This window comes from Vidua macroura, chromosome 7 (assembly GCF_024509145.1).
Source record: "Vidua macroura isolate BioBank_ID:100142 chromosome 7, ASM2450914v1, whole genome shotgun sequence".
NCBI lineage: Eukaryota > Metazoa > Chordata > Aves > Passeriformes > Viduidae > Vidua > Vidua macroura.
The window spans coordinates 14,359,800-14,387,309 of NC_071577.1; the positions used below are offsets into that span (position 1 = coordinate 14,359,800).

A 27,510-nucleotide genomic window follows, 5' to 3' on the forward strand; every position below is an offset into this window, starting at 1 on the left:
TTCCCTCTCTTCCCCGCCTCAGGCCGCCTTCAGCGAGCCTCGGCTCCCGACGGACAATGTCCCACCAGCGCGTGAGGCGCGGCGGCTCCCCGACCCCCGCCACCTCCCTGGCGGGAGGAGGTGGCGCGGCGGCGGCGGGCGGCGGAGCAGCGGGAGCGAGCAGCCGCCTCCAGCCCATGCGGGCCACGGTGCCCTTTCAGCTTAAGCAGCAGCAGCAGCAACAACATGGCAGCCCCACGAGGAACGGTGGCGGCCCGGGAGCGGGGCTCCCACGCGCGGCGCCCCCCGGCAGCGGCGGGCGTGGAGGCCCCGCCACGGCCCCGCCGGGGGGAGCGGGGAGCAGCGGCGGCGGCGCCGCCTCTTCGCGGGGCAGCCCCACGCGTGGCCACGGCGGGGCGCGGGGCAGCCCCCCGCGGCACCACCACCTGCCGCCGCCGCCGCCCCCGCCGCCGCCGGGCAGCGGGCCCTCGCCATGCTCCTCGCCGGTGCCTCCGCTGCCGGAGGGCAGGGTCCGGCACCACCACCGGCGGCAGTCGCCGGAGCCGGGCAGGAGCTCCCCGGAGAGGAAGAGTCCCAGCTCCCCCGTCTGCAAAGGTGAGCGACGGGGGGTCCGGGCCAGCGGCAAAGGGCACGTCCCGGGCGGCCGGGCCAGGCGCGGGGTGCAGGGCTGGGGCCGGCGGTGCTTTCGAGCGTGCCGTGCCCCGGGGCAGAGGTAGGGACAGGGCTGTGCCCGGGCTGGTGCTCGCCCTGCCCCTTCTCTGGCCGGCGGCAGGGCTTGCCGGGTGTGTGTGCGTGGAAGGGCTCGTTGCTTTTGTTGCTGCTCTGTTGCGCCCTGGCTTTCAGAAGAGGAATAGAGAGCCAAGCGTGCCATGTGGGGGTTGTGACCGCTTCTGTAGTACCGCGAGTACTGCCTCGGATTCAGGAGGGTGGATGTACTTAAGGTGCTTGGGCACAAACTTAAGGTGGATTTGGTGTTTGGTGGCTGTTGTGAAGCCTTCACATTTACCCTTTCTGCACACCTCGTACCAGATGATGTACGTGATTGTTATCCAAACAGTGTCCCTAAGCTTGTAATTAAAGAACTAACTGGTGCTGTAGGTATGGCACGTAGGTGCAGAACAAAAGTATTCAGTACCTCTTAGTAGTTGCTTTCAACATGAACCCTGTAGAAGGACGTGTGTGCTTGAGTGATGAAAAGCTTGTACTACAGTGAAGATAGAAAATAGCGTGGCAATGGCATACGTTTTGTAGCAAACTGCATTTTAACTTTTTGAATAATTAAATCTTACTGGGAATGCTTGAGTATAAGTAATATATGGCATCAGGCTGACATATGTAAGTCCTTTTTATTTTCGGGTTAAAAGTTTACTTAGAAATGCATCAGTGTGGCTTTGTGTCCATGTCCTCAAATCTGTTACTTTTAAGATACCAAAGCTTGCAGCTACTCATTTCCATGAAGTTGCCTGTGGTAATCTAAAGAGTAAAGCTGACTAATGTGCAGAAGTGTACATGCGGAAATCTAGGACTAGCCCTCCCTTTAACACTTCTGCTTCTCCTAATACTCCTCCCCCTCTCTAAAATAACGATTGTAACCACACTACCACCTTGGGTTTTTTCCTTTTTCATGTCCTAGCTTTTGAGGAGTGGTACTGCCGAGTGAGACAATCATAACCAGTTGGTACAAGATGACTGTGCCTCCTAGTCTGCTAGTATTAAGAGAGGACTGATAAGGTTCTAAGTTAGATTTTCCACTTTCCAGATAAGAGTAATGAGGGTTTTATTAAGGCTGTATTATATTAAAGGCTTTGGATCGAGGAATGTGTGTATTCTTCATTTGAGAATCCTGTTAATCAGTAATCTGAAAGACTTTTTACATATTATAAAATTCTGTCTTCTTCCTGTGAACTTCATGAAACTCTTGCCTAAGGTGCAATCTGCTGGCCTGGAGAATGAGGAAGAGTGTGGTTAGCCATGAGGTCCAGTTTCAAAAACTGTTTGTAAAGGCACGTGTCAGACCACTTAGGGTGGAAGAATTGCACTGTCTTTTATAAACTGTGGAGAAGCCTGCTGAAACCATGGTGGCCTCTTTACTGCTTTGAAGAATTAACATATATAAGGAAACAAGTCATTTGATCACTCTACTGTGTTAAGATAACTCCACTAGCTTTTTACAAGATGTGTGAAAACAGGAGTGTGGTGTCCATTTAATTGCTTCCACATGTTCCAGTTTCTGAGCAGTACTTGTACTGGCCCCAAATGCAAGCTAAACCTCTTTAATATTGCTTAACGTTTGTATTGTGTAGTCTGGTGCTTGACAGAGGCTGAGTTAACTTCAGGTTTTTTCTTCATCTAAATGAGTGAGCAGTGTTAGCTGAGAACATGGAGGTGGAACTTTTTTTACTAATGAGGCAATGGTTGTGCAGACACACAGGACGCTTGAGGGTATTGGTGAGAATCTGCTGCAGAATAACCTGGGTTTTTCTGTTTCTTGCTTTCAGTTAATGATGGCTTTTGTTCATTCCTACAGCTGCAGGCGTTTTTCTTGAGATAAAAATGAACCTTGAGGTTAGACAAATGATAGCTTTTTCTGAGCGTAGATACTGGTTGTATCTAAGTTTAAGTTGTATCTAAATATAAGTTGTATACTTCAGACTCAGTTTCATATTTTTCAGATTTTCCTTCCTGGGAAACAGTTGAATAGTTTTGAATTTAGTTTTCATGAACCTGCTTTACACTTGAGAATCCTAACTTGTGAATTTACAAATGTGACTTTTGTGGGTTTTGGGCGTGGTCTTTGGACGGTTTTTTTAGCCCTTGTTTTCTGATCTGAATTGCAATTAAATGTTGGAAATATTCAACTGAATTTTCTGTTGACTATGGGATAATTCCAGATGGAATATTCTGTCATACAACTTCTAATTTTCCATGCTTTTCTTGCCACTTCTCTCCCTCCCTCCTAAATATGACCAGAAACCTAGATCTTGCTACTACCTGTTTTTCATCTTTTACTCTGCCTTTCTGCAGTCTCTAGCACTTCTTTCCCAGAATTCAGCTTCCAATTGCCTGTTAATGTGTTCTGCCTTCCCATCACTGGTGAGGCCTCATTTCTCTGCATTTTCACTGCAGTGTCTGTCCTGCAATCTCCAGTTTTGGTTCAGTTTTCCCGTATGCCTCTTCAGGTGTCTGCAAACCTCCTGTTAGAGGCCATTGTTTTGACCTACTAGTACACTGTTGTAACATGAGCTAGAGCATTCACATTTCTCTATCTTCATTGGTTTTGCCTTGGTTTATTCATTGAGTCAAGATCTAATGAGGTCCTGTTATTTGTGTTCTTATATGAAATACATCTTAGAGGAGTTGAACTGCTCAGCTGCAGGAATGTTGCAGTGCACCAGGCTGAGTAAACAAGGTCAAGACCAGAGCCATAGCAGTTGTTTACTTTCAGGTGCCTTGAGGTAGTGAGAGAGTTCTTTACTGGGTGCTGGACTTTCTGGTATATTCCAGATATTCCAGATGTCCAGACTGTATTGGACATCTAAACTCATTCTGAAAATTAAGGAGAAAAAATGGTTCGTTTTATTTGGAGGAAAACTTAATTGTTTTGTCTATGGAAGGGTAATATTAAAGCCCGCTTCTATGAATATATTATATGAAGTCTTAAGTCAGATGTGAACCTTTCCTTGGAGGTAGGGAGGAAGAAATTGAATTCCATTGCACTCTGAAATTTCACCATAGAATTTATTTATTTTAATAATCTGGTGAGTGACACAATAATAGCTGCAGACCTGTCAACCTTAATGACCAAAGTTTTGTAGTAGTTTTGAAAGATATTACTGTAGGATAAGAGAGAAGACTGTGTACCATTACATTCCTGCTTTGCTTACCGAAGCTGTTTGACTAATGGTGGGTGTAAAGAAAGTGAATTCATTTTTGCAGCATCATACTGTACATTTCTTGTGGCAAGCACTTTAGGGAAGTGCACTTATTGGGATTAAAAATATTTTCCTGTATTAGAGTTAAGTAGCTTGAACATCTTGGGCTTTATGAAGTTTGGTTTTGTAAAACACCACTAATTCTGTCATTCTTCTACAGTGGAACAATTTTGAATCACTAGTGAATAGTTCTCTTTAAATTTATGGAGGATGATAGGCAAGATTATCTTCCAAAGGGAGTGCACACAGTTGGATGGTGTGTCTGTTCTTAGTGCACTAAGTCTGTTAAGTTCTTTTAATGAAACATGAAAAGTAGGTGAAGCCCCAGAGATCAGGTGCAGTTTTGGAAAAGGTGACTGTGCCAGCTGTGTATGGAGAATGTACTTTCTGGGGAAAAACCTGACCAAAACAGAACAAAAAGATCAGCTGTATGCCTTGATGCCAGAGGAGCTACTTGGGTCTCGCCCCTTCTCACTACTTTGGATAGCCCACTTGTAAAAAAAAAAAGCCTCAAGTGGAACTGTCAGGAAATTTTGTGAGTTTGGTGGCAGCCTGGGCTTTTCTGCTGCTTGTTTTCTCACACTATGTGTTAGACAATGTTTCTTTGGTTTCTTTCATACCTTTCAGTTAGCTATTGGTAATCATCCATATTTGTTCAATTTCGCTCTTCAGTACCACTGGTACAGTACCTGAATTTATGCTGCCTTTGGAGGTGCCTTTACTCTGCAAGAGGTGGTGTGTGTGATTCCAGCACACCTGCAGCAACTTCTGTTGGTCACCTGTACAGCAGTGACTGGTGAAGACCTGGCAACTTGCTTGTTATTTCCCCACATTATGGACTTCATTGATTTGTGCTGTGTATGTTTGCTTTGGTTTTGTTCTATTAATTTGCTTTGCTTGAGACCGGATTGCAGAAAGACTTTAATTTCTAAATAAATCTATACTAGTGGTGGATGGATAGGAGGGTTGGTATTTATCACAAATACTGGTTTAGAGAGGTAATCAGGCCAATTAAAAGAGATCTAATATTTAAGAAGCGTCTATTTGATGAAACAGCTCCATTGTTTTTCATCAGCCACAGCTGTTGTAACTGTTATCTCTGTGGAGGCAGATCTCTTGTTATGTAGGTCACATCAAGGAAAAATAGCAGCTGAACACTTGCTTCAAGTATTGTAGGGGAAAGTGCAATGAAAACATTGTATATGTTCCCATTGAAATGTTTTGAAACAGTAAGAATTGTGTAGTAGACTTTGCAAATTTGTATAAAGACAGGTTGTGAAGGTGGAAAAGTAAAAACATATCCAAACATCGTTCCCCTATCTAAATAGGAATAATTTGAAAACAGAATTTATTAAATGGGTTTTTTAATCAGAGGAAAAGAGAGTATTTACAGGCTTTGTGCCTTGAAATGAGCAGCTTCCCTTGAACTTAAATAGTAAACAGGTTCTTCAGTTCTCATTCTCTCTATTCAGCAAAATAGTCTTCCAGTTGCTTTTTGTTTTGTTTGTGGCAGAGAGGAGAGACTAATAGATTCTGCTTCTTCAGTTTTGAAGCTGTCTGCTGCAGTGGCTTTTGCAGATGATGTGGCTGACTACGTACACTTCCTGATTTATATTTTTTTTCACATCCTTTCTCTTTCCCCTTGGTAAGAAGAGAGAAGCTTCTTGAAGAGGAAGAATAATAACTGAGAAGAAAAACAGGGAGGATATGGCAGCTATTTCTAAGACAAATAACATGTTTGATTTAACTTTGGAAGCCAGTGTAATTTTTAAGGAATGGCACGTTGTGTTAGCATGCCACATTGTCCTATAGTACACACAAAGGGAATAGTTTTGAAATCATCTGATACAAACAGACCCTTCAGTGTGCTGTGTGATGGTAATGGTAGTCAGAGAATTTCTTTGATAAACAAGTCTTAAATACAAACTCCAAAACATGTTTGCTGCTACACCATGACAGCACAACTGCTATAAGCTCAGTAGTAAGGTTGTATCATTGCTGGTACTTGTAGTAATAATAAAGCAGATGAGGTTTTCTGACTGCTTTGTGTGAGTGTGGCTGATTATAGTGCCAATAATTGTTTTCTTATAGTTGAATTGAAATATTTCCCACATTTTTGGTGTGCACATCTCTATTAAATTTGCATGAGGCTATTTAGTGTAGAAGGTCACTAGACTTAGGTTCTGTCCACTCCACTGAAATCTATACCTAACAGGTTTTATTAGTATTTATCATACATATTTTTAGTAGATTGCAACAACTTAGAAATTGAATTTTGGACTTTTGGTGTCAGTGGTTTTATTTTCTGACTAGCACTCAGACACTAATCAGGCACAATTTTCTTTGTCTGTAAATGAGTTTATGTATAATACAAATACTTTTAGTGCAGAATTAATCCTAAGGCACAGTGAGAGAGGACAGATGACTGGGTTTTTCCAGTGTCCTTTTATAAAGCTTCCATCTGATTTCTGAATCATGCTTGCTGTGTTGTAGCTGTGTATTTTAGGGCTTTCTATTTAATTATAGGTAAGATTAATGCACAATTCTTTCAAATATAATTGAAATTCTTTTTGTGGGGAGTAGATGACATAATAGTAAGTTAGATCATTGTAATCTCAGGATTTGCATTTTTCTCAAAATGTGTGAGCACATATGTAGATCTAAACCCTGGGTCTTCACTGCTTATCAATCTCTTAAATTTACCAACTGCAGTTACTGTTTTGAGGAAACTTCAGTGTTTATTCTTCATAGCTTGTGGTATAGTCTACTGCCACTTTACTTAAGACATCATTGACAGATGGGATAGAAAAAAATATTTATTTGTAACAGTACTCTTCCTTCTCATATTAGTTCCAGTGGTTGTTATATCTAACCTTTTTTAGTAAGGATTCCTCTTAGTGTCTAAATTGTTCTAAAATAGGATGCCAGTATATATACTACAAATGAGGTGTTGCAGAAGATACAGCAACAGGCAAATATGAATGTAGTTACCAAGTAGCATGTAAAGGGAGGAGATATCTCAATTAGCTTGTAAAATGTAAATCATTACCTTATCAAAGTTGACTTCTGAATCTAAGGGTTATGCCATATGTTATGTGCTGGGTGATTAAAACATGCAGGTTTATAGAGTCCCTTGAAGTAAAGTAGGTGAAGGACTAGTGGGATGATCTGTAAGCTCAGCATTAAACTGAAAAAGTTCAAGTTTTTCTTCATTAACCTTTATTTATGTGTGAATTTTTATTTCTTCTACACCTTCATAATTTAAGATACAAAAGACTGTTAGACTTCTAAAGGAGTAAATAGTGGTGCATAAACACTAATGCAACATTTGTGATGTAAGACTGTTTTTAAGGAAACCATAAAAACAGATTTCAAGCTTATTCAAACAGAATAGAACCTGGAAAAGCAAACTTAATTTCCATATTAAAAGTATCTTGTTGTGTACTTAATAACATAGTTCGAATTTGATATGATTTCTTGTAGACGATTAAAATGGATAAGCTCTCTTCCATGATTTCTTTGTAATCAAATGTTCTTGCTCTAACAGACAAATCAAGACCACCTTCATCAAGCCCTTCCAGTATTGTTCGCCGCACCTCTTCACTGGATACGCTCGCTGCTCCATACCTTGCTGGACAGTGGCCTAGGGATAATCACGGACAAGCTGCTCCCTCTATGAGAGACAAAGCCACACAGGTAGTTTTTTTGTCTTTGGAGCATTTAAGTGTGAAGACAGGATTTAAATGTAAGAAGCTCTTCCCTTGAAAACATTCACTTCAACTTTCTTGCTCACAAATTCCTATTCACTTTCAAATTGCAGGAATCTTACCTTTGCTATTGCATGTGTGAATTATTTGCATTCTTTAAGTAAAGGCTGAGTACTGTAGTATCTTTTAGGTGTTCTACTTCCTTCTTGCCTCAGGAAAACACTAGTGCATTGTACATCTGTATTCTTATTGTTCTTACAGGATGCAGTACATTAGGTAGCACTGGAATTAAGTACTGTTTACTTCAGATTTATGCAGAGAACTTAGTGAGGTATCTTTATATGTATGTCTGTCTCCAACTCTTCATCCTCTGTTTGTAAAAGCCCCATAATGTTCACTTGGCTTTTGTGCACCAAGTATAGAATTATATGCATTGAAGAACTGCCTCGTTGAACCATGAATGGTGTTTAAATCTAGCTCAACTGGAAAGTATTAAAAAAATACATGATTTGCTAATAAACATCACCTGCTTAACCAAAGCAGGTCACAAGCTCTAAAGATTCAGTCCCGTGCCACCTGTAAAAATGGAACCAACAAACAATTGAATGAAATCCCCATTCCTAGAACATGGTTTCAACAAGAAGTCTCCACTAATTCCAAACAACATAAGCAGAATGCAGTTGGAAGAGGACCTCATAGCATATGGGACATCCTTGTGTTTGAACCTCTGTTAGGTTTGGTAACAGTAGAAAAAACGTGCCCACATAGTTTTCAGTGTGTAAGAACGTGTAGGGTGTTGAGCAGATGAGGTCTGCAGTGTTACTGTGGGGCCTTTTTGAGAACCACAGCCTTTTGTGGGGAGGACCACAATTCAAAGAGCAGATCAGTAGAGAAGGAAGGTGTTTTGTAGGGAAATATGCTCATGTGGATAAGGTGGTATTAGGAGCTGGTGAAGGAAAAAGGACTTGAGGAACAAGTTTTCTGTGCAGGAAAACGAATTAGAAAAATGGTTAGAAGACAGGGTAAAAAAAGTAAGCAAATTGAAATAAAAGGAGAAAGATGAAGGAAGGTATGTGATATGAGTGGCTGTTTGTACCTACTATTAAAAGGCATCATTAAAGGGCAGAACTAAACCCATATGGGTGTCCTAACAATTTATTTTCATATTTGATTCCTCAGAATAATACTTTTTACAAAATAATTGTATTTTTGAATTGCTGCCAAAGTATTTGCTATGTTCAGTTGCTCTCATTCAGGTTAGTTTTGATATAATCTGAATCATGGTTGGGCTTTTATAATCTGTATTTGCCAGATATCATCCTTTTTGGCTTGCATTTTGCTTTTGGATTTTTCTTCCAATTCTGATACATCTAACTGCTATGGTAGTGGGACTTTTGTAGAGGAAATGTATTTGAAAGGTTAATGGGAAGACTGTAAAGGGCACTAGATATTTCTGCAGAATGAGTACGTTTAGTGGTGATTTATGGTAGTGTATTTCTGAGAGAACTAGAATGATCTGTTTGCACTTCCTAATTTAAAATTTATCAAGCCAGTAGAAAATTTAGGGCCATAGACATACATCTGTATGTCCAAAGCTGATATTGATATGACACTGATGAGGTATTACTGCTTTTAATCTTCCAGTGGGCCTGAGAGCAGCCACTGGAGCTAGGGACAAGTTTGAAATGTGACTTACAATGATTAGTTTCCCAAGATAATAAAGGTTGCCCATTTGTGCTGTTCAGCTTTTCTGAAAATGTCGTATTTGGATGAAGTTTCACTGGTGAGATACTCTAGTTCCAATGTGTGTAATTTCAGATTTCACAAAGTCTGACAAGAAATGTATGTGTTCTAATTCCAAGCCTTTAGAGAGCAAGAATTGAATTTGCAAAGTTAGAAAAGGTTTTCAAGTTGAGTAAGCAGGGTATCTTGATTGTGTGGAGTTATGGCACAGGGAGTGGAGCCATTCAGGAACCAGACTGGGAAGAGACAGCAATTAGTGGCACACTGCAGCTTGCAGGCCTTTTTAGAGATGCCCATGGGTCATAGCTGAGAGCGGTGTAAGAGACCCCAGGTGATGCAGAGACTGTCTGTCAGACTCCTGCAACTGAGTATTTTGATGAAACCTGTCTATAAAACTAGACTGGATTATGTACGTGAAGAGTATTTGTTGGATGATGAATAGGTGTATTATTGAGCATCCAAGGGTCTGGCTAGAATTCATACTTGCACTTATTAAGTGCTCATAAAACAGGTGTTAATAATCTCATCTTCTTTGCTTTGAATGAAACATGTTTGTCTTACAAATTAAAATGAGACAATTGCTTTGTATTTTTTTAATTCTTAAATAATTCATTTTAATTGGAAAGATTTTGCCTCTTAAGACTTTTTTTCCTGAAGCATTCAAATGTCTGTAATAAATTCAGCCTTAAATAATTTCTTTGTAATTCTAGAAAGTGAGGAGGATGTTGTGCATGGTAACAACTAATAAGCAAGTAGTAGTACTTTAAGAAACCAGAGAAATATAAATCCCACTTTGCCTATTGGTTATTTGGTCTATTTCTTGATTATAAATATTATAATCAAAATTTGGGGAATAAATAGAAGAAGACTTGCTAAAATAGTATTGCATTTCTGTTTTGATGCAAAGGTTTCCTATAGTTGAATCGGAAAAGATTTCTAACTATTTGTTTTGAGGATGAGCATCAAAGCACCTTTAATGCTTTAAAATGAATCAGATACTAATTTATTAAATAGTTCTTGAATCTTGAGTCAAAGTCTTGAATATAAATTAAAGGCAAAGACTAATTAGAATGTTAATTATTCTCCTGTAGGCAAGTGTAATGGTTGTGCTGAGTTGGGAAGCTAGAATTTGTAGTTAAAGTGTACTGTTCCAGGAGCTAGAGGATAGGATGATACTCCTGACTGACATTTGAGTATTGACTAGACAAAGATTGGTACTTGGGAATGGGAATTATCAATTATTCTATTTTATGATAAAGATCAATGAGTGCTTTTCTAGAAAAACAGATTATAATGGATTCTGATTTTGCTATGAAATAGGAACTACAAAGCAACCCTATTAACTTTATTATTCAGATTTGTTCTAGTTATTGATTTAGAATGATGAAGATTAAAAAGTACTGACAATGAAGGTTTCATTTATATGAAACTTGTGTCTGCAACTGAAACTGATTGGGTTGAAACCTGTATATTTGGAGTTAAGCCTCCATATTCCCTGCAAAATAGGAATTAATACCACAAAAGACTTGAGTTTCTGTGATACAAGTGCAGCTTGTAAGAAAGGGGTAAGAAAGATCTGCTAGCATGTGGCTTCTGCAAGCTGTTAGTCTCACATGTAAGAGCAACCATGGCACACTGTAGATGTAAAGACTTTGAGGCAATCAAAGTTTTCTGTAAAGGAAAAAGTGAGATATCCAGAAAATGAGGTTAGCTAGATCACCACTGTGTGCTAAGAACTGGGTGGTGGCAAGAGTGAATTTCAAGGAATTTGCTGTCTCTTTCAGTCTGTAAAATGCTTCCAAGAAATTATTCCCCTTTCTTCATTAGATTCTTCCCCTTACTTCCTGTGACTGCTCAGAGATTCCTGATAGATGCTGTTATCTGTCTTCTTAGAGCCTTTACAGTTCACTGTGTTTGAAGACATTCCTGGAGGTGGCTAGGTGGGAATACAAGCTGCCCATAAAGCATGCAGTATTGTCACAGGCTTGCCTGTGCATTTTCTTGAGTGAAATACAGTGTGTCTTAATGATACTTTGCATTTCTCTAAACTCCTTCACCACAATATGTTTGTGAAATTTTTTTTATTAAGCACTAATGACTCTGTTGGTTCTGTGAAACCAGCTTAGTATTATCTATGCTGCTTTCTGCTTGGCCTGGGACAGCTGTGAACCTGGAACCCTTTGAGGCATTAATAAATTTATTCCCTGCTTTGCAGTAGTTCTAGTGGTGCTTATATGCGTTGCTTTCCTTTTTCTCATTCTTGAGAGCAAGAATGTGATTTTGAAGCTGTGCTGGTGCAGGCTTTCACAGCGCTTACACCAAGCCATGCTTGCTAGTGCTTCAGAAATAACAAGGTCAGCATCTGTGCAGGAAATGAAATACACCAGCTCCCCTCAGTTCAGCACCCTCACAGTGGTTCTTCAGAGCTCTGTAGCAGCCTCTGGTACATCTGGCTGTGAGTACTGCCTTATGCTCACTCATTTGGAAGGGAAACTATCACATCCCTATATTACACTAGGTCTGAAAGTTGTGGGTTTGGGGTTTTTTATTTATATAGTTTCACTCTGCTTTTTCATACTTTACCTGTGAGAAAGGCTTTTAGTTGATTACTGTTCACTTTCAGTTCTGAATCTAGCATATCTTAAATGTTCTCTTTTCTAATTTGTCTCAAAATACTCTGCCAGAAAGTAGCAATTACCTTTTTTAATTAGTCTTGTAATCATCTTCCTACAGACAGAAAGTGCCTGGGCTGAAGAATACTTAGAAAAGAAGAGAAGCTCACACAAACGTTCATCATCATGGGGCAGCAATGAACAACTCAAGGAGGTCAGAAATTACTTGAGAATTTTGGATTAAATGTTTTTTGGTATGCACTGATACCATGATGCTTCAGGAAGGCAGGAGTATTTTACTACTTTGTTTAATTATACAGATTCTGGGCTTGGTAAAAAATATGGAATTGCTTTTCATTTGCTATTGATTTAATATAAAAATGCAGGTCAATTAATATTTTCAATCTGAATATGTGGGAAAGAAAATGTTAAGTTCAAGTGACATTCTTTATCAAAGAGGGAAGTAACAGCAATGACCTCACTACTTTCAAATTTTATGTATTTCAAATTCTTTCATTAAACCTCTAGAGACATCTTCTGAGCATCAGCTGAACTGGTAGCTGGCATACTAGGTTTGCAAGCACCTGAGTATAATCTAGTGCTGGCAGTAATTATGAATATTATGGTAGTAAATAAGTTTAACTAAGTGATGGAATAAATGAATGAAATTACCTGTGTACTTGGATACACCTGTTGAAATCTGATGTGAATTTTTCCTTTGTTAGATTGCAAAATTGCGTCAACAGCTGCAGCGAAGCAAGCATAGCAGCAGGCATCATCGGGACAAGGAAAGACAGTCCCCTTTTCATGGCAACCATGCTGCCATTAACCACAGTCAGGTAAGGCTGTGTGCTTTTTGGCTGTATTGGGTAGCTAATACTTTTAGGTCCTTTCAAGGTTGTGATTTGTCTTAGAGGGAACTTAGAAATACCACAGACTGCTAAATATGTTGTAGCTATAGGTTAATGCTATGAAATAGAGCTCTTTCTTTTGGCTTGATTGAATGAGGGTCCAGACCTTTTTGTTACTTGGGTGAGCTGACTTTGAACTCCGACTTTCAAATAATTTCAGGTAGTTAAATTCATCCTTAAAGCAAGGTTTTTAAAGTGCATTCTGCAGGTTCCACAAAAAGATGACAGATAAGTTTAATCTAAAACTATAGACCATCTTCATTATATGTTGCTGCGACAATTATGACTTTGCACATGGCATGGAGCAAACTGCTGGTAAAACTGTACACTCAAATAAAAGATAGCTTTTCTGAGCACATTTTGTTGTCTTGCCAAACACTCATATAATACTGTGATGAGATTTAGAGAACTTACCTGACAAAAGGCTGCTCCATGAGCTTATTTATTTGTTTACACACTTCATAACTTCATTCAGCCTTCTTAAGATTTTTTTTACCCCCATTTATCATGCCTCAAGACCTAAAGTAAAAATCCCTTCTACAAAAACGATGATGGTTAGGCCACCACCTTTGTGCAGTTTCAGTTTTATTTCAAGGCTTCTAATGAGGTCAGGTTGACACAGGTGTAATATTTTTAGCTCAATTGATAGCAGGTGTAAAAAAATTATAGGCTTTCAAAAACACAGATCCTTTTTCAAGTGTGTTTTTGAGTAACTTTAAGAAAACCAATAGAAAAGTTTGGTGATTTTTTTCAGAAGGAAAGCTTTTTTCCTCTCCCTACTGTTATCTCATTAATGTACTTTTGCTACACACAATTTTTTTTACAGTTACTAAAAGAATAAATTCCTCACAAATAGTCTTGGCAAGGCAGTATAGTTGAAAGAAACTAGGAAACTGTCAATGTTGTGAATTGAGAAAGTAGTTCAGCTGTGAAGCTTCTCTGAAAATCTAATTATATTCCCAATTACTCCTGAAATGCCTTTAATTGTTCCAATAAATATCATAATCTGATAACAGTTAATAAAGATTTTCATTTCTGTCATTCCGTCCTTCTGGAAATAATTTAGGCCAAGTTCTTTCACTCTTTCTTTCAAAGTCAGGTGTTTGAGTGAATGTGTTCTACTTCAAGAATGAAAATAAGAAAAGAGAGTGTTTTGAATTTTTTCTACTCTGTTCTTCTTAACTCCTACTTTGTATAAAAGTCATGAGCACCTTTTGTGTCAGACCCTAACTTCTTATCCCTGCTGTAGGACATTTAGTTAGGAGTCATGACTTTTCAGGATTTGTGTGCCTCTTGAATTCAGTTTGTCGGTAGTTTAAATTCTCTGCTACTGGAAATATTTAGGAATTTTTTTTAGAACTACATTTCTTGACATAGCAATTTAGGAATTACTGGAGTGTGGGTGCAGTGTACTGTGCTGCTGATTTTAGTGACTGCTCAAGTCAGAACAGTCCAAATTTATGAATGACGAAAGACAACTGACCCAATCCCTTTCTAGGGGGGGTTGAGAAAGTTCATGAAAATCAACATACAAAATGTGTCAAACTTTGGTTAAAAAAACCGAACCAAAAGCCAGGTCAGCATACTTAATTAAGGTGTTTTGTCTGAATTTGTAGAACTTGAGGACAATTTCAACCAAAAAGTATACTAAGGAACTTTTGATATAGGCCCTTTAGTACACTGGAGAATTACATGCATTTTAACAGGTTTGCTTAGCATTCTACAAACCTGTGGCTTTCTGAATGCTAAGTTATTGCCACTTTAGCAGAGATGATCTTAGTGAGTTTTAATTTCAAAAATGAGCAACAATGCTGCTATTCTGAAAAATACCTCCCCAAATTATGTATATAACTTTTTAAAAATCATAGTAGTTTTATTTTGTTTCTGGTATGGATGTCTTTACATTCTGCCAAATTGTATCGTATGTGAATAAAATATTGTGCAATGGATAATTATTTTTTGGACTTGTGAAACAAACTATAAAATATAAATTGAAGCAAAGCAGCTTTTCCAGTACTGTGTTACAAAACAAAACATTGTTTTTCTTGGTGAATTTTGTGCCAGCTGTGTCAAGCTACTTGCGAAGGGAAGAAGTTAAAGAAGGATTCAAAGAGTAAGTGAAGAGTTTAGATTAATGGCATTTAGCAGCTGTTTTTTAACTCAGAGTGAAAATCTGTAACTGTAGTCATCAAGGGCAAAGTTCCTGTGTTTTCTCATTCTTTTTTTGGGAACTGCTAAACTAGAATTTCTGGCAGCAGCTCTGTTCCTTCAGGATTTGTGGGAAGGACTGTGTGGAAACCAGAATTTAGTAATTGGAATATTCAGAAATTTTCTTTCACATTCCTAGCTTGAAGGAAACGTGCCAATGCGTTGCTGGGTGAGCACAATAATTATCCTGTGGTTGGCACCTTGCCTTGTTGTGAGCATTCCCATGTATTCAGATGAGTAGTCAAAAGTTGGTAGCCTATTCCTGCATGTCCATGCAGACCTCTGTGAAGGCAGTATTTTTAATAAAAAGTTTCTTGTTTTGAGGCTGATTGTTCCACCCATGTCACGATACTGATTCCTTTTCCACCCTATAGCAGCGTGGGCTAAGAAATCATCCTCAGTCAGGTACAGAATATTAGTTTTCTTGGAAGTGAAACATGCTGTACTGAACTATATTGAACTCTACTGAATCTACTTTGGGCTCTTCAAATAGTATCATGAACTTAAGAATTTCTGTAGTACGCAATCACATTTAAAGGTGAAGAATTCCCACATTTTGCTAATGGCTGCTGAAATCTTAAAGCATACTTGTGTTCTACTTTCAAACAAGCTCAGTTTGTCCTAAGAATGTGTATATTGAATAACTGGGGGTATAAACACCCTTTAGTGCCTGAATTTGTACTGATATATCTGTATTGTGACTGAATATCAACCTGTATTAGTTTACTGGATTGTTGATCCAGGGCTTGCTTGGAACAGAATTAGCAGGTTTGCTTCCTCAGACTTTTTTGTGCTCTTCTCCAGTTGGTTTTTTTCATCTTCAGGCAAGACTTTAGAAGCTCTTTATAAGTTTGGCCACTATGAGAATGTTTCATTTTTGTTGACAGAAACAGAGTGACGAGCATTTCCTGAACAGAAGCTTTTGTTGTTCTTGTGCAAGTCTTTTTTAAGATGTTTGTTTTTTGTTTTTTTTATGACTAACCTAATGTTTCAGGAAAGCAGAACCAATATAATTCATGAGTTCTGCTCCTGTAGAGATTTGTGATTGTGACAAGAAGTCTCCATTATGATCTGTTCTTAAATATTTTGTTTACATTAATTTTTCTCAGGTAGATTTTCTGCCAGACAAGCTTTGTGTGGTTTTTGAGAATGTACACAGGAAATTAAAATGCTTTGGCGTCTGTCTGTGCAGTCTTGTTACTTAAAGGAAAAATTAAAATAAAACCCCCTCACAAAAATACGCTTTTAAGACCAGATAATGCTGGTCCTTCAGTCATCAGAGGAGTTACTCTCAATCATGGCACACTAGGCCATAGAGTCCAGGAATTTTACATGGCAATTCTACTGTGACTTAAGTGTGTTGTGCTGTTCTTTGAGTTGAACTAAATGTTTGTAGAAAGTATTACATTACCTGTAGTACACCACTACTTAATGAGTACAGAATCTTCTAATATTCTGGTAGGGAGACTTTTTTAACAGGAGGGCAGGTACTAATGGAGAGCCTGGGAAATCTCAAGAAGTTATGGTGTGCCAAAGGGAGCTTTGGAAATTTCAGTAATGTGTTTTCTGAGAGTGAAGTTTTTGTGCATATTTTGAAACACTGGATTTTTAAACTGTTACTCTTCCTTCTGATGCAACTAAGTATTAACATTTGGGCTTGGGATTTTATTCTTTCTGTGGAAGTCTCCCTAACTTGTTTCGTTAATGTTTTATTCTGTCTTAATACAGTTAATACATTGGTCTTAATTTTTAACATAGTGCAGTCTTGCATTTGTGGAATAATTTTCCTTCAGCATGTGTCACGTTATTGCAAGAGGCCACAAAATTATATTAAAATATCATTTTAATGTGGTTACCATCCAACAATGAATGATGTGGCATTGTGGTATAGCTCACTTTAGGAGGAATATGCATGTCTTTTAAAGGCTTCAAAATTACTTACATTTAAATATTTACTGTTTCATTTTACTTGTAAAGCTATGTCAAGCTAGAGGCAGACCATATCAAGGGAGATTTTGAGACTAGGTTTTATAGCTTTTCCTGCTAGAAATTGGATTTTAAACAAAATTCTGCCTTCAGTTCAAGCATCCATTTGAACACAATTGCTATGGTTTCGTGTAAATCCTTGATACTGAAGTGTAGATGTGTTCTGTTTCAAGAGTCACTTTTGGGTAGAAATAGTAACTTTGTTTTGTAAATAAATTAATGTTGTTTTCTTATTGTCTCTGGTTCTTTAGGCTCCCATCCCAAAGAGTGCTCTCGTTCCTGTTATACCTATTACCAAATCAACGGGGTCACGGTTCCGAAACAGTGTAGAAGGATTGAATCAAGAGATTGAGATAATAATTAAGGAGACGGGAGACAAAGAGGAACAACTTGTTGTATGTATCTGCCACCATGTTTGCTCTACATACTTATTTTCATTTTGCTTTGAGATCAAGTCATAAACTTTATTTTGTACCGTTTTTTAAATAAAAAATCTCAGTAAAACAGGGAAAAGCAAAATGTCTGTTTTGAGAGTTTTTGTAGTAACTCTTTTTTGCCCATGCTGAACTGTCTCCATCCTAGGTGAACCATAATTTCCCAATTTTAATGTTTGTTTTGTTTTAATGGTTTTTAGAGGTGAATTTACTAATAAGGTATCAGAAATACAGACTATGAAGATGATTAAGGAGCCAGAATGTCTATGATATGAAGAGAAGCTGAGAGAGATGGGAATGTTCAGGCTTGAAGAGAGACAGCTCCAGGGATCTTATCAATGTGTATAAATTTCTCATGTACAGAAATGGAGGGAGCTGGTCTCTTCTCAATAGTGCCCAGTGATGGGGAAAGGAGCAGTAGGCATAAATTTTAAAATGTCAGGTTTTTGTTGTTTGTTTGTTTGTTTGTTTTTTTAACGTATGAGGGTGTGTAAAACCCAGAGCAAGTTGCCCAGAGAAGTTGTGGAATTATTGTCCGTGGAGATATTAAAAACTTGACTGGATGGAGTCCTGGATACACTGCTCTACCTGAGTCTTGAGCAGATATGTTAAACTTGATAATCTCAAGAGGTTCCTTCCAGCCTCAGGAATTCTGTGATGATGTGAAATCTTAGAAATTGTTGTCCTTAGTTTCTGAACATGACATTTTAGTTTCTTTTGGAGTTGCATGTAACAAATTAAATTTTCTGCCTCAAATGGTTTTATGAAACCCAAAAAAACCCTCAGACCTTAAAGAAATTGCTATCCAGACAAGAGCAGCTGTTTGATGCCTTTAATTTTAACAGCCTCAAGATATTCCAGACGGGCACCGTGCCCCACCTCCGTTGGTGCAGCGCAGCAGCAGCACTCGCAGCATTGATACCCAAACACCTGGTGGAGCAGACAAGGGCAGTAACAACAGCAGCCGCTCCCAGTCGGTGTCTCCAACCTCATTTCTTACCATCTGTAATGAAGGCAGTGAGGAAAGTCCGTGTTCTGCAGATGATCTGCTTGGTGATTCCAGAGATAAAGGTACCGTGTCACTTTAAAAGTTCAACAATGCTGAACTTATGCAACATGCATAACTACATTGGTAAAAGAGAGGGTTTGTTCCCTGCATCCATGGAGAAATGGTAGAATGTAGTGGTTTTTGTATGGTTTTTTTGTATGCGATCGGGTTTTTTCCAAATTGCTCCAAATGCTCCATATGTATGCACACATATTAATTAAAGCTGGATAGATGTGACTGAGGAATGTGCTTCCCAAAAAGCTTTTCTTTTAAATAATAGATCATTTGAGTATTTTGAGCAGGTTGAAGAAGCAAGAATGTACAGTATCAGGTGAAACAGCAGAGTAGTCCTGTTGCTTGTGTTGGGTACTTTTTATGATCTTGGCCAAAATTTGCAACCTTATAGCATTTTATACACATACCCATAAAAGTTTAAGTGTTTAGAGTTTATTTAATTATTCTTTTTCTATCTGGAATCTTTTGAGAGATCCTAGGAGAATTTTATAATTCAACATAAGCCTGTTCAATTTTTTAAAGAATATGGATTCTGCCCATTTCTTTTGGGTAGATGGTAACAGTACAGAACCATAGATTTAGGTTTGCAGTTAAAAATTGAAAATGCCCAGAAGTGATCAGAGATTGCAGAGGAGCCTGAAAATGTTACAGGGAAAAACAGAAAGAAGGAAAGGAATTGAGATATGAAAGCTTATTTGCAAATGAAGGTTTTGAAGGCAAATGAAAATGTTTTTGAATTTCATAACATTGGTAATGAAGTGGCTTTAAATTCAGGGGACATTTAAAGGTAGCTCTTGTGGTTTTTTATAGCGTGTCACATTTACATAATGAGAAACTCTGTTCCTGCAGAAAATGGGAATAATTCTCCCTTGCCAAAATACGCTACCTCGCCAAAACCCAACAACAGCTACATGTTCAAGCGTGAACCTCCTGAGGGCTGTGAAAAGGTGAAAGTCTTTGAGGAAAACTTGTAAGTTGATTTTTGCTACATAAGAAATAACATCTAAGAATCAGATTAATTATTGCTTTATTGATTTTATGTCAGAAGTTATTAGTCTAGTTGCTAAAGCCATGCTAACAACCTGATCTCTGCTTTTTAGTGTTACTATATATTGGCATATCTGTATATATTTTGCTGCTGGAATTTAGTGTTAAAATCCTGACTGATGTTTTTTAAAAGCCAGCATAATTTGAGAGGAGTCTCTTACCTGGCAGATAGTGGGAGAAGAACTCAGATAATCAATCAGACAGGGGGAGAGGTAATAACAGGCTGTAACATCAGCTAATGTATGTCATAGCTTGACAGACACATCCAGTAATCTAGACTCTGAAGACCATATTCTTTTCAGCTAAATTAATGTAGTTGTGAAACTTCTAGTGACAGAAGAGTGAACTTGACCCTGAGTATTTGATGCTTTGATTATTCTGAAAAAGCCAATTTTTGTCATTTGAGAGTATTCGGGGAGGTTATGTTTTATTTCAGAGGGGTTTTTGTCCCCTTATGACACTTGTATGCTAGAATCTTAACCTACAGTTAAAAATTCCATCTTGTCACACAAGGAGTATAGATTGGTTACAATTCTCTTATATTATCTCAAGAATGCCATCTAGTATAAATGTTAGTTAAAAAGAAAATGAGCTTGGCTGACCTGTGCAAATAGATTTTGAGACGTTTCTACAGCCTGTCCCATAGCAATGTGGAAAGGGTTACAGTAACTGAAGTTACCTGTCTGTATTTTAGCGTCACTGACAGACAGTTAGTTAGTATTCACTTGCTACAGGAGCATACTCTATTGCAGTTTGTCTTGTATTTGCATTTCTTTTAGGAAGTCCTCTCTTTGTAATTGTAGTACTGTTCTGCTGTAGAGCGAAACAGGCTTCTACAGAAGTTTCTACCTAGCTATAGCAGTCCTCAGACACTGCAGTGTCATGAAAGAAACATCTTTTCACATCTGTTACTTGAATTCCATCTATCTGTGGAATACATGAGTGTAACTATATAAAGCTCAACCTTTGTTTAACATAATTTCTATTTGAAAATCCTGTACAGGATTTTCATTTGGGAAGAAAATTTACAAGTGGGGTTGAATTTTCTGGACATTGGGAAGAATTGGCTAGCATGGAAATGTACCCTATTTTATGAACAGGATTACTTTTCAGAATGAAGTATCTCTACAAAAATATACTGGAAGATTGGCTTGCTTGGCTTTCTAAACAAAGACAGAAGTGAACATGGTTCTTTTACAAACACAAGGGAGGGAGAGGTTATAGGCTAAAGGACAATGCTGGTAACAACAAAAGATGAATAAAAATTTCTGGTGGCTATTTTCAAGCAGTAAAGAGAGACTTTAAAGCAGATTTCTATAGTTCTGTCTTGAAGTAGACTTTGGCTACTGTAAGTAGATTTACATTGCAGCGTTAGAACATAGAAGGCATTCCTAAGGTATCCATGATTTCCATTCCAGCTCTGTTTTTCTTAAAGCATGTCTTGGGCTGAGTTCTGTGCTGAGATGGCAAAACTGCAAGTCAGGATCTAAATTTGTGGTCCACACTTCCTTTCCAGATTATAGGTACTTGATCAGGAAAACTACATTTTACTCTCTGCATTGAGGATTTTAGTAAGATCTTCTGTGGACAGTCAGGGCACACTCATGTGAACATTCAAAGGCAAAAGTATAGAAAAGGGGAACCCCAGATGATTATGAACCCCTTTGAGATATGCAGTATTAGGATCATTGCTATGCCAGCTTTCTTTCGCAGGACTTGCTGTATAAATAGCGTCTGTATGTGGAGTAGAACTGATTGGGTTGTGGAAGTTTCTGGAGAACATTATTGAAAATATTTTCTCATATAATGAATGTGCTAATTCATGGATAGGGTTTGTGATCAAGCATGAAGTTGGTTGAGTTCCTTAGGTTTGGAAACAGCCTGCCCTAAGAACATGCTGTTGCCTTGCAGCACGTTTAAACAAGTGGTTTAAACCATCTTGTCGTTTGCTGTGAGTGTCATTAAGGCATTATTGAGTAGCTGAAATACTTCAACCTCGACTTGTTTCTGATGATGTGTTCAGCAATACATCCCTGCCATTGGCAGAACTTGATTGTTCCATAAAACTATTGTGTGTATTTTATTTCTAGGCCAAAGCCATTGCATGAAATTCCAGCCTTCTATTGCCCTGACAAGAACAAAGTGAATTTCATTCCGAAAAGTGGCTCTGCTTTCTGTCTTGTCAGCATCCTCAAGCCACTTCTTCCCACACAGGATCTCACACTTAAGGGCACTACACACAGCCTGACTGTCTCCTCCAGCATGACGCCTGGCTTGTTACAGCCCATTTCTATGGCCTCCTTGACTACAAACACAGATCAAGACAGGATCTCTCGTGGAACAAGTACAGTAATACCACAGACCTCTCTGCTCCAGCAGTCAGGATGTATTGAGGAAGCTGAAGAATAATTTAAATTGTCTTGACGTTTTTCTGGGCAACTACTGGGAAAAAAATTGAACCAGTTGACCGGACCTTTCTGATCACACACACGCATTGTTTTAACAATTTATGGCACTGCCAAAATCAAACTGTTTGTATAATTGACTGGTTAGTAGCACATTGAGAAGTTCAGGAGGCTGCAGCAGCTGATATGCTTTTGTACTTTCTGCTTTTGAAGACTCTGGTTCTGTTTCTCTTCTGCTTTTTTTTTAAACACTGGTGAAAACAAAGACTATCATAATCCTTTCCCATTTAAAGGACCAGTTGTTGTGATGATGTGTGTCCTCTGACTTTTTTCCCCCCATTAAAACAAGTCTCAAGACCAGCCAGCTGATCCCATTTACTATTGTGATCTGCACAGGGAGGGGCAATCAGATGGTTTTGCAAGACGTCTTTTGTATGAAAATGTGTATTTTGTAACAAAATTTTGCCTTTCTGGTTTGTAGCAGATGGTATTTCCTGGTGGTGATCCCCCTACCCTTTTTTTTTTTTTTTTCCTTTGGTAGGGAAGATTCTTTTATACTTGGCTGGCTTACAGCTGATGGGACCAAAGGATTGCTGAACTATTGTGGCAGTCTCAAATTATGTAACCTTGCTGAACAGCCTCAGACCTAAACAAAGCAAGACAAGTTAATACGTTTGAAACTTTTAAAACAGAAGAGTATGCAAAAACAGTGTTAGTATATAGTGTACATTTTTTTGATATCAAAAATTTGTGCTTCTGGTAAGTCACATTCTTAAAATTCCTTCCTTCACAGAATTCCTTCTAGTGTTGGTTTATTGGCTGGAAAATTGCATTTTAAAGCACTTGCCCTGCTATTGTTCTATTTGTCCATAGAATTTTTGTGCAGATGTAGGGAAAAAACATATTATCCTCTTACTCAGTATTCTTTCTTCCAGAAAATACTTGGCTCTTACAGGCTTGCTTAGATCTTTATGAGTCAGCCTGAATCAATAATCACTCTTGGTACAAATTTGCTCTGACATGACTCATCACTGTATTATAGACCCTGGCCACATAATACTGAAATATCTGTGCATGCTTTCCTCCCTTTTGTCATAGTGGTGTTTGTGTGTCCGTTGAAGGTGATGGTTTGTCAGGCATGATATCTGTTATGCAGAAGTTTACAGCAGCAGATATGTTCTCTCTTTTTGACTAGCAGCTTAGGCTGGCATGTAAAACAGAGGATTTTTTTGATACTTGGTTTGTCCTGATAATGTGGCAGTTAATGGTTGCTTTAAAATTACAATGAAAGGCAAAAATGGGGGTTGGGGGTGGGGGGGAGGAAAGGCAACTGCAAACAGAAACTATTCAGGAACTTCACTGAGGTTTCTGATGTGTTCCTGGAGTGCATTACTTGGGTTTGAGTTAATACAATTGTAGCTACACAGAAAACTGCAATGACCTGAATACCAGTGTCATAGTCGCTTATAAAACACGTTCATCTTGTACCTCTTTACCAGAGTTAGATCCAGTAATTTCAAAGTGTCATTGTGGGCAGTCTCTGGGTCTGAATATTGGTCTGTTACACACAAGCAGGTCTCACTGCTTGCATATACGCAACTTCCATCAACATAATTTCCATGGATCAGTTGTATTCTCAGGTCTCCTCATAATGGCAACTATTTAAAGATCATACTGCAAATATAAGTCTTGTTCAGCGCTTAATATGATGAATTTGTTTGCAAACTTTTTGATTTAGGGAAAAAAAACCAGCATATATGTGCAGATAATAATCATAATTTTGATGCATATTTGCTGTTCCTTTAAGTCCTGTATTAGTAAGTATGATTGGAGTGTATTTCATTCAGCAAGTAAGTGTAAATCATGCTAGAATGTGCCAGTTCTCTATTTATAGTATTTTTAAAACATTATGCAGAAAAATCAGTAAATTAAAACCGTACCAGGAGGTATGAAATCATTTCACCTGTTAAATTAGCAGACAGGCATAATTTGGCTTACTACCTTCCCATGAAAATGGACAGGATTGTTTTGAAGTAACAGTTTTGATTTGCACTGACATTGTCAGTCACCTGGAGTTGTTGAGGAGCAGAGCTTTAAAAATAAGCAGCTTTGTGCATCAAACTTGTGTAATTTTGCCAGCTGATAGTTCTTTTCTAGGCTTTGTGGATATTAATTTGTTTCTTCTGAAACACTACAGTGCAATTTGAAGTCTAAAATTTACTGCTTTAGATAGGTTTGTTTAAACCTGAATCCAGATCATATTCAGGTGAAGGAAGTGCTTTTAAGTCTGTTTTCTATTTCTGTAACAGTAGCATGTAGAGAACTTCATTGTTGCCAAACTGCCTAGTGCTTTATTAGGAGATCTTAACTGAATGGTTAAGAACCATGAAAAAGGGCTAAAGTTAACAAATAGCCTTTATTACAGCCTTGACACTTAACTGACTTCACCAAAATGCACTCTGATGTTTGTTTTCATCACCTTGTGACTCTCCCAAACAGCAGTGAGCTTTCTTACCGTAGGACTTTCTTTTGCACCTGTTGTTGTAGGACTTGAGTATTTCTCTGGTAGTTTACCTTGTATGTTATTGGACAATGTACTGTACAAATTAGTGAGCTGCTCTGATAAAAACCAAATGTAAATGTGTGAAGTTTTCGCTTTTTTTAAAAGAACTGCATTCAGGACAACATTCAGTCTTTTTTATATGCAGGACAACTCTACTATTGCTGTGGCAGCTCAAGTTTATGAATCCACACTAAAGACTCAGAGTTAAGAAAATATGACAACTCTTGTTCTGAGACCAGCTTTGAAGTGTGCAGACAAAAATTAGCCTTAAATTTTTTATGTGCTGTCTTGTGCCATAGCATGGCTGTTAGCTTAAGTATTTAAATCGATTTGGAAATAGCTTTGAGAGTGCATGGAGCTTTTTGAAAATTCTTTTATGTATAGAGTGGGATGTTCATTTTTGGAGGGAGCTGACCTGTGCATTAAACAGGCACAGTTACTGAAAGAGTTCAAATGCTTTTGGCTTACTTAAAATCCGAACTATGCATAGACCTAGTCAGTTCCCTGATTGCCTACTTTGTAGCTTAAGAAAAAGTAAAGGTCTATTTTTATGGACAACTTGATGCATTTGATATTCTTGTTTTCTTGATGTGCTACACTTCTAGCCACACTTAAAGGCTGGTGGTTGTGTTCAATAACGCTGGCAGTTGATTTTGAGATATACTAAATGCTGTTACTCCAGCTGTAAATTCTACTTAAATCACAAGGAAGGAGTCCATTGTAACCGTGGTCACAGTTGTGATTATTAGAATTGTTTTTTTCAAAAACTCAAGGCACAGGGAAAGAGGGCTTCTTTGGTAAAGTTTGACCTGCATCAGCTATTCTTTCCTTGCTTGGTGCCATAATCCTGTAGCATTTAAGTACTTGGAAAAGTAACAGACAGTGCTTAAGTACATATATATTGGAAAGAAATTCTTGGTTTCAGGTGTGTATCCCAAGTGAGCAAAAAAGGGAGTGAAAATTGAATATTGCTTACTGTGGCAGTAAATGATTGCTGTGTTTGATTTACATAAAGCAATAGCAGCTCTTTTAAAGTATGTTTAGTCTCAGGGCTATTTTTTGATTTGTTCTAAAATACAATTTCCTGGAATTCAGAGTCTGAGACTGTTGAAAAACACTGAGGCTGAGCTTTTTGGGAAGAAGGAAACAAAGTCCTATCCATTAACCTTTCCTCTGCCTCAGGCCGTACTTCTTGTTTAAGAGAATACAGTGGTACCACAGTAATTCCTTGCTGAATTATTATCTCTCCCTGCCATCTCTAAAATGCTGACTGATGTTTTCACAGAAACTCAGTGCCAGTGATGTCCGTATTTCCTTGCTAAATGTTTCCTTGCTGAGTACTTGACAGCTGCTCCATCAAGCTGAGAGGGCAAAGGAGGATGTGTAGGAAGTCACCAGAGACTTGCAGTTACAGAGATCATTCCTGCAGGATGACTTCTGGGGTATCTTGATTTCCATTTGACTTACTGTGTGCAGGCACGCAGGTCTGCTGCTTTAATTTGTGTGGTTGGAGGCAGAGCTGGTATTTTGAGAACCTTTTATCATGTTTTTCCTATGTACAGACGTGCAGAGCTGTTCTCTTCCAGAACTGATGCACACTTACATGCATCTCCAGAGCAAAGCTTGTGTGTTGTTCTTACTTTTCCTCATGAGATTAATATAACCTGCAAAAAGGAAATAAAAGCGCCTAAACACTCAAGAACATCAGGACTGTGCTTTCTCCATATAATTCCATAGTTCAGGTGTGAACCCTTCATCAGCTGACTTAGACCGGAGCCAGGCTGATACATGTTAAACCAAAAATGTTCGTTCTTAGGAAAGGCAATAGAAGGTAAGCCCTTCATAACCTAGGGAAGTGGAAAGCACTGGGGAAAACAATTGGTTTTACTGTGATCAAAGAGTTCTTTTAGAATTGTTTTTCTGAATATGGGTATACAGGAAATCAAAGTTGCCAATCACTGTGAGATGTACCTGTGTATTTTCTTGATGCGTGTTTGTGAACATTCAGCATCTCTGAAAATCAGTTCTGCCCTTAGCATTCTGTTTATGCAAAAAATGACTTGGATGCATTATTTGGAAACTGTTACTTTGCATGTCAAGTGGGGGGAGAATGTTAACTACTCACAAGTGTTCTGTGAAATTCCAGTGCTGTACCCCAGCTGAACTACAGCCTTTCTGAATGCTCCAAACAGAAATGGAGTCCTGTTACTGCTTGCTTGGTTTCATTGCATGTCATCAGTAAATACTTAAGGTATGGTCTTTGTTTAATAGTTCTTCATTGGGATTTGTATTTGACTACAGAGACTTCTGTAGTGTTGACAGGTCTATAGCAGAAGAGGACTTGGCCTGATAACACTGCAAATTAACATTTATTACACAAACTTCTGGAACAACTCTCTTTGGAAAATCTGCTAAGCTAAAGAAAGAAAACAAACCACATCATCCATCCTAATTATCAATGTACTGATAGTTAAGAAGATAGCTTGGCTTCATTCTAAATTATTTCTTATATTGAGATGTGCAATTTTTGATGGTAACAGTCAAGGGATGTTCAAAACTGCCATTAGATTTGCCTTTGTATGAAATTGGCTGACATGTTTTCCTCTGTTACACTGTGATAACTTGTGGAGATGTTCTTGCTTATGTTGTACTGATAGGTTACTTGTTGCATGTAAAGCAATTTTTCTAAGCAAGAGGAATTCCAGGGATGTTCTGTAAAAAAGGGCCTATTCTAAGGTGATGTACACTGTTGTAAAACTGGAGCAGCTCAACTAATTTCAATGGAATTCTTGATTTACACTAGTCTTTTTGCTATGTGTAGTTATGCCAGTACAATTTTGCACAATGTTATTTGAATATTGCGTTCTGACTTGTGAACTGTTTCTACTGAAAACAGTGA

At 38.4% G+C, this 27,510-nt stretch overlaps 1 protein-coding gene across 1 annotated transcript; it reads left to right on the forward strand.

Moving 5' to 3' along the window:
• On the forward strand, nucleotides 1–22,526 carry FAM117B (family with sequence similarity 117 member B). The gene is made up of 8 exons (XM_053982502.1): nucleotides 1–594; nucleotides 7,480–7,628; nucleotides 12,116–12,208; nucleotides 12,720–12,833; nucleotides 17,351–17,494; nucleotides 18,379–18,604; nucleotides 19,446–19,566; nucleotides 21,734–22,526. The coding sequence occupies exons 1-8, from the start codon at nucleotides 57–59 to the stop codon at nucleotides 22,050–22,052; spliced, it is 1,704 nt and encodes a 567-aa protein (XP_053838477.1). The 5' UTR covers nucleotides 1–56; the 3' UTR covers nucleotides 22,053–22,526.
• Nucleotides 22,527–27,510: the final 4,984 nt, after the last annotated feature.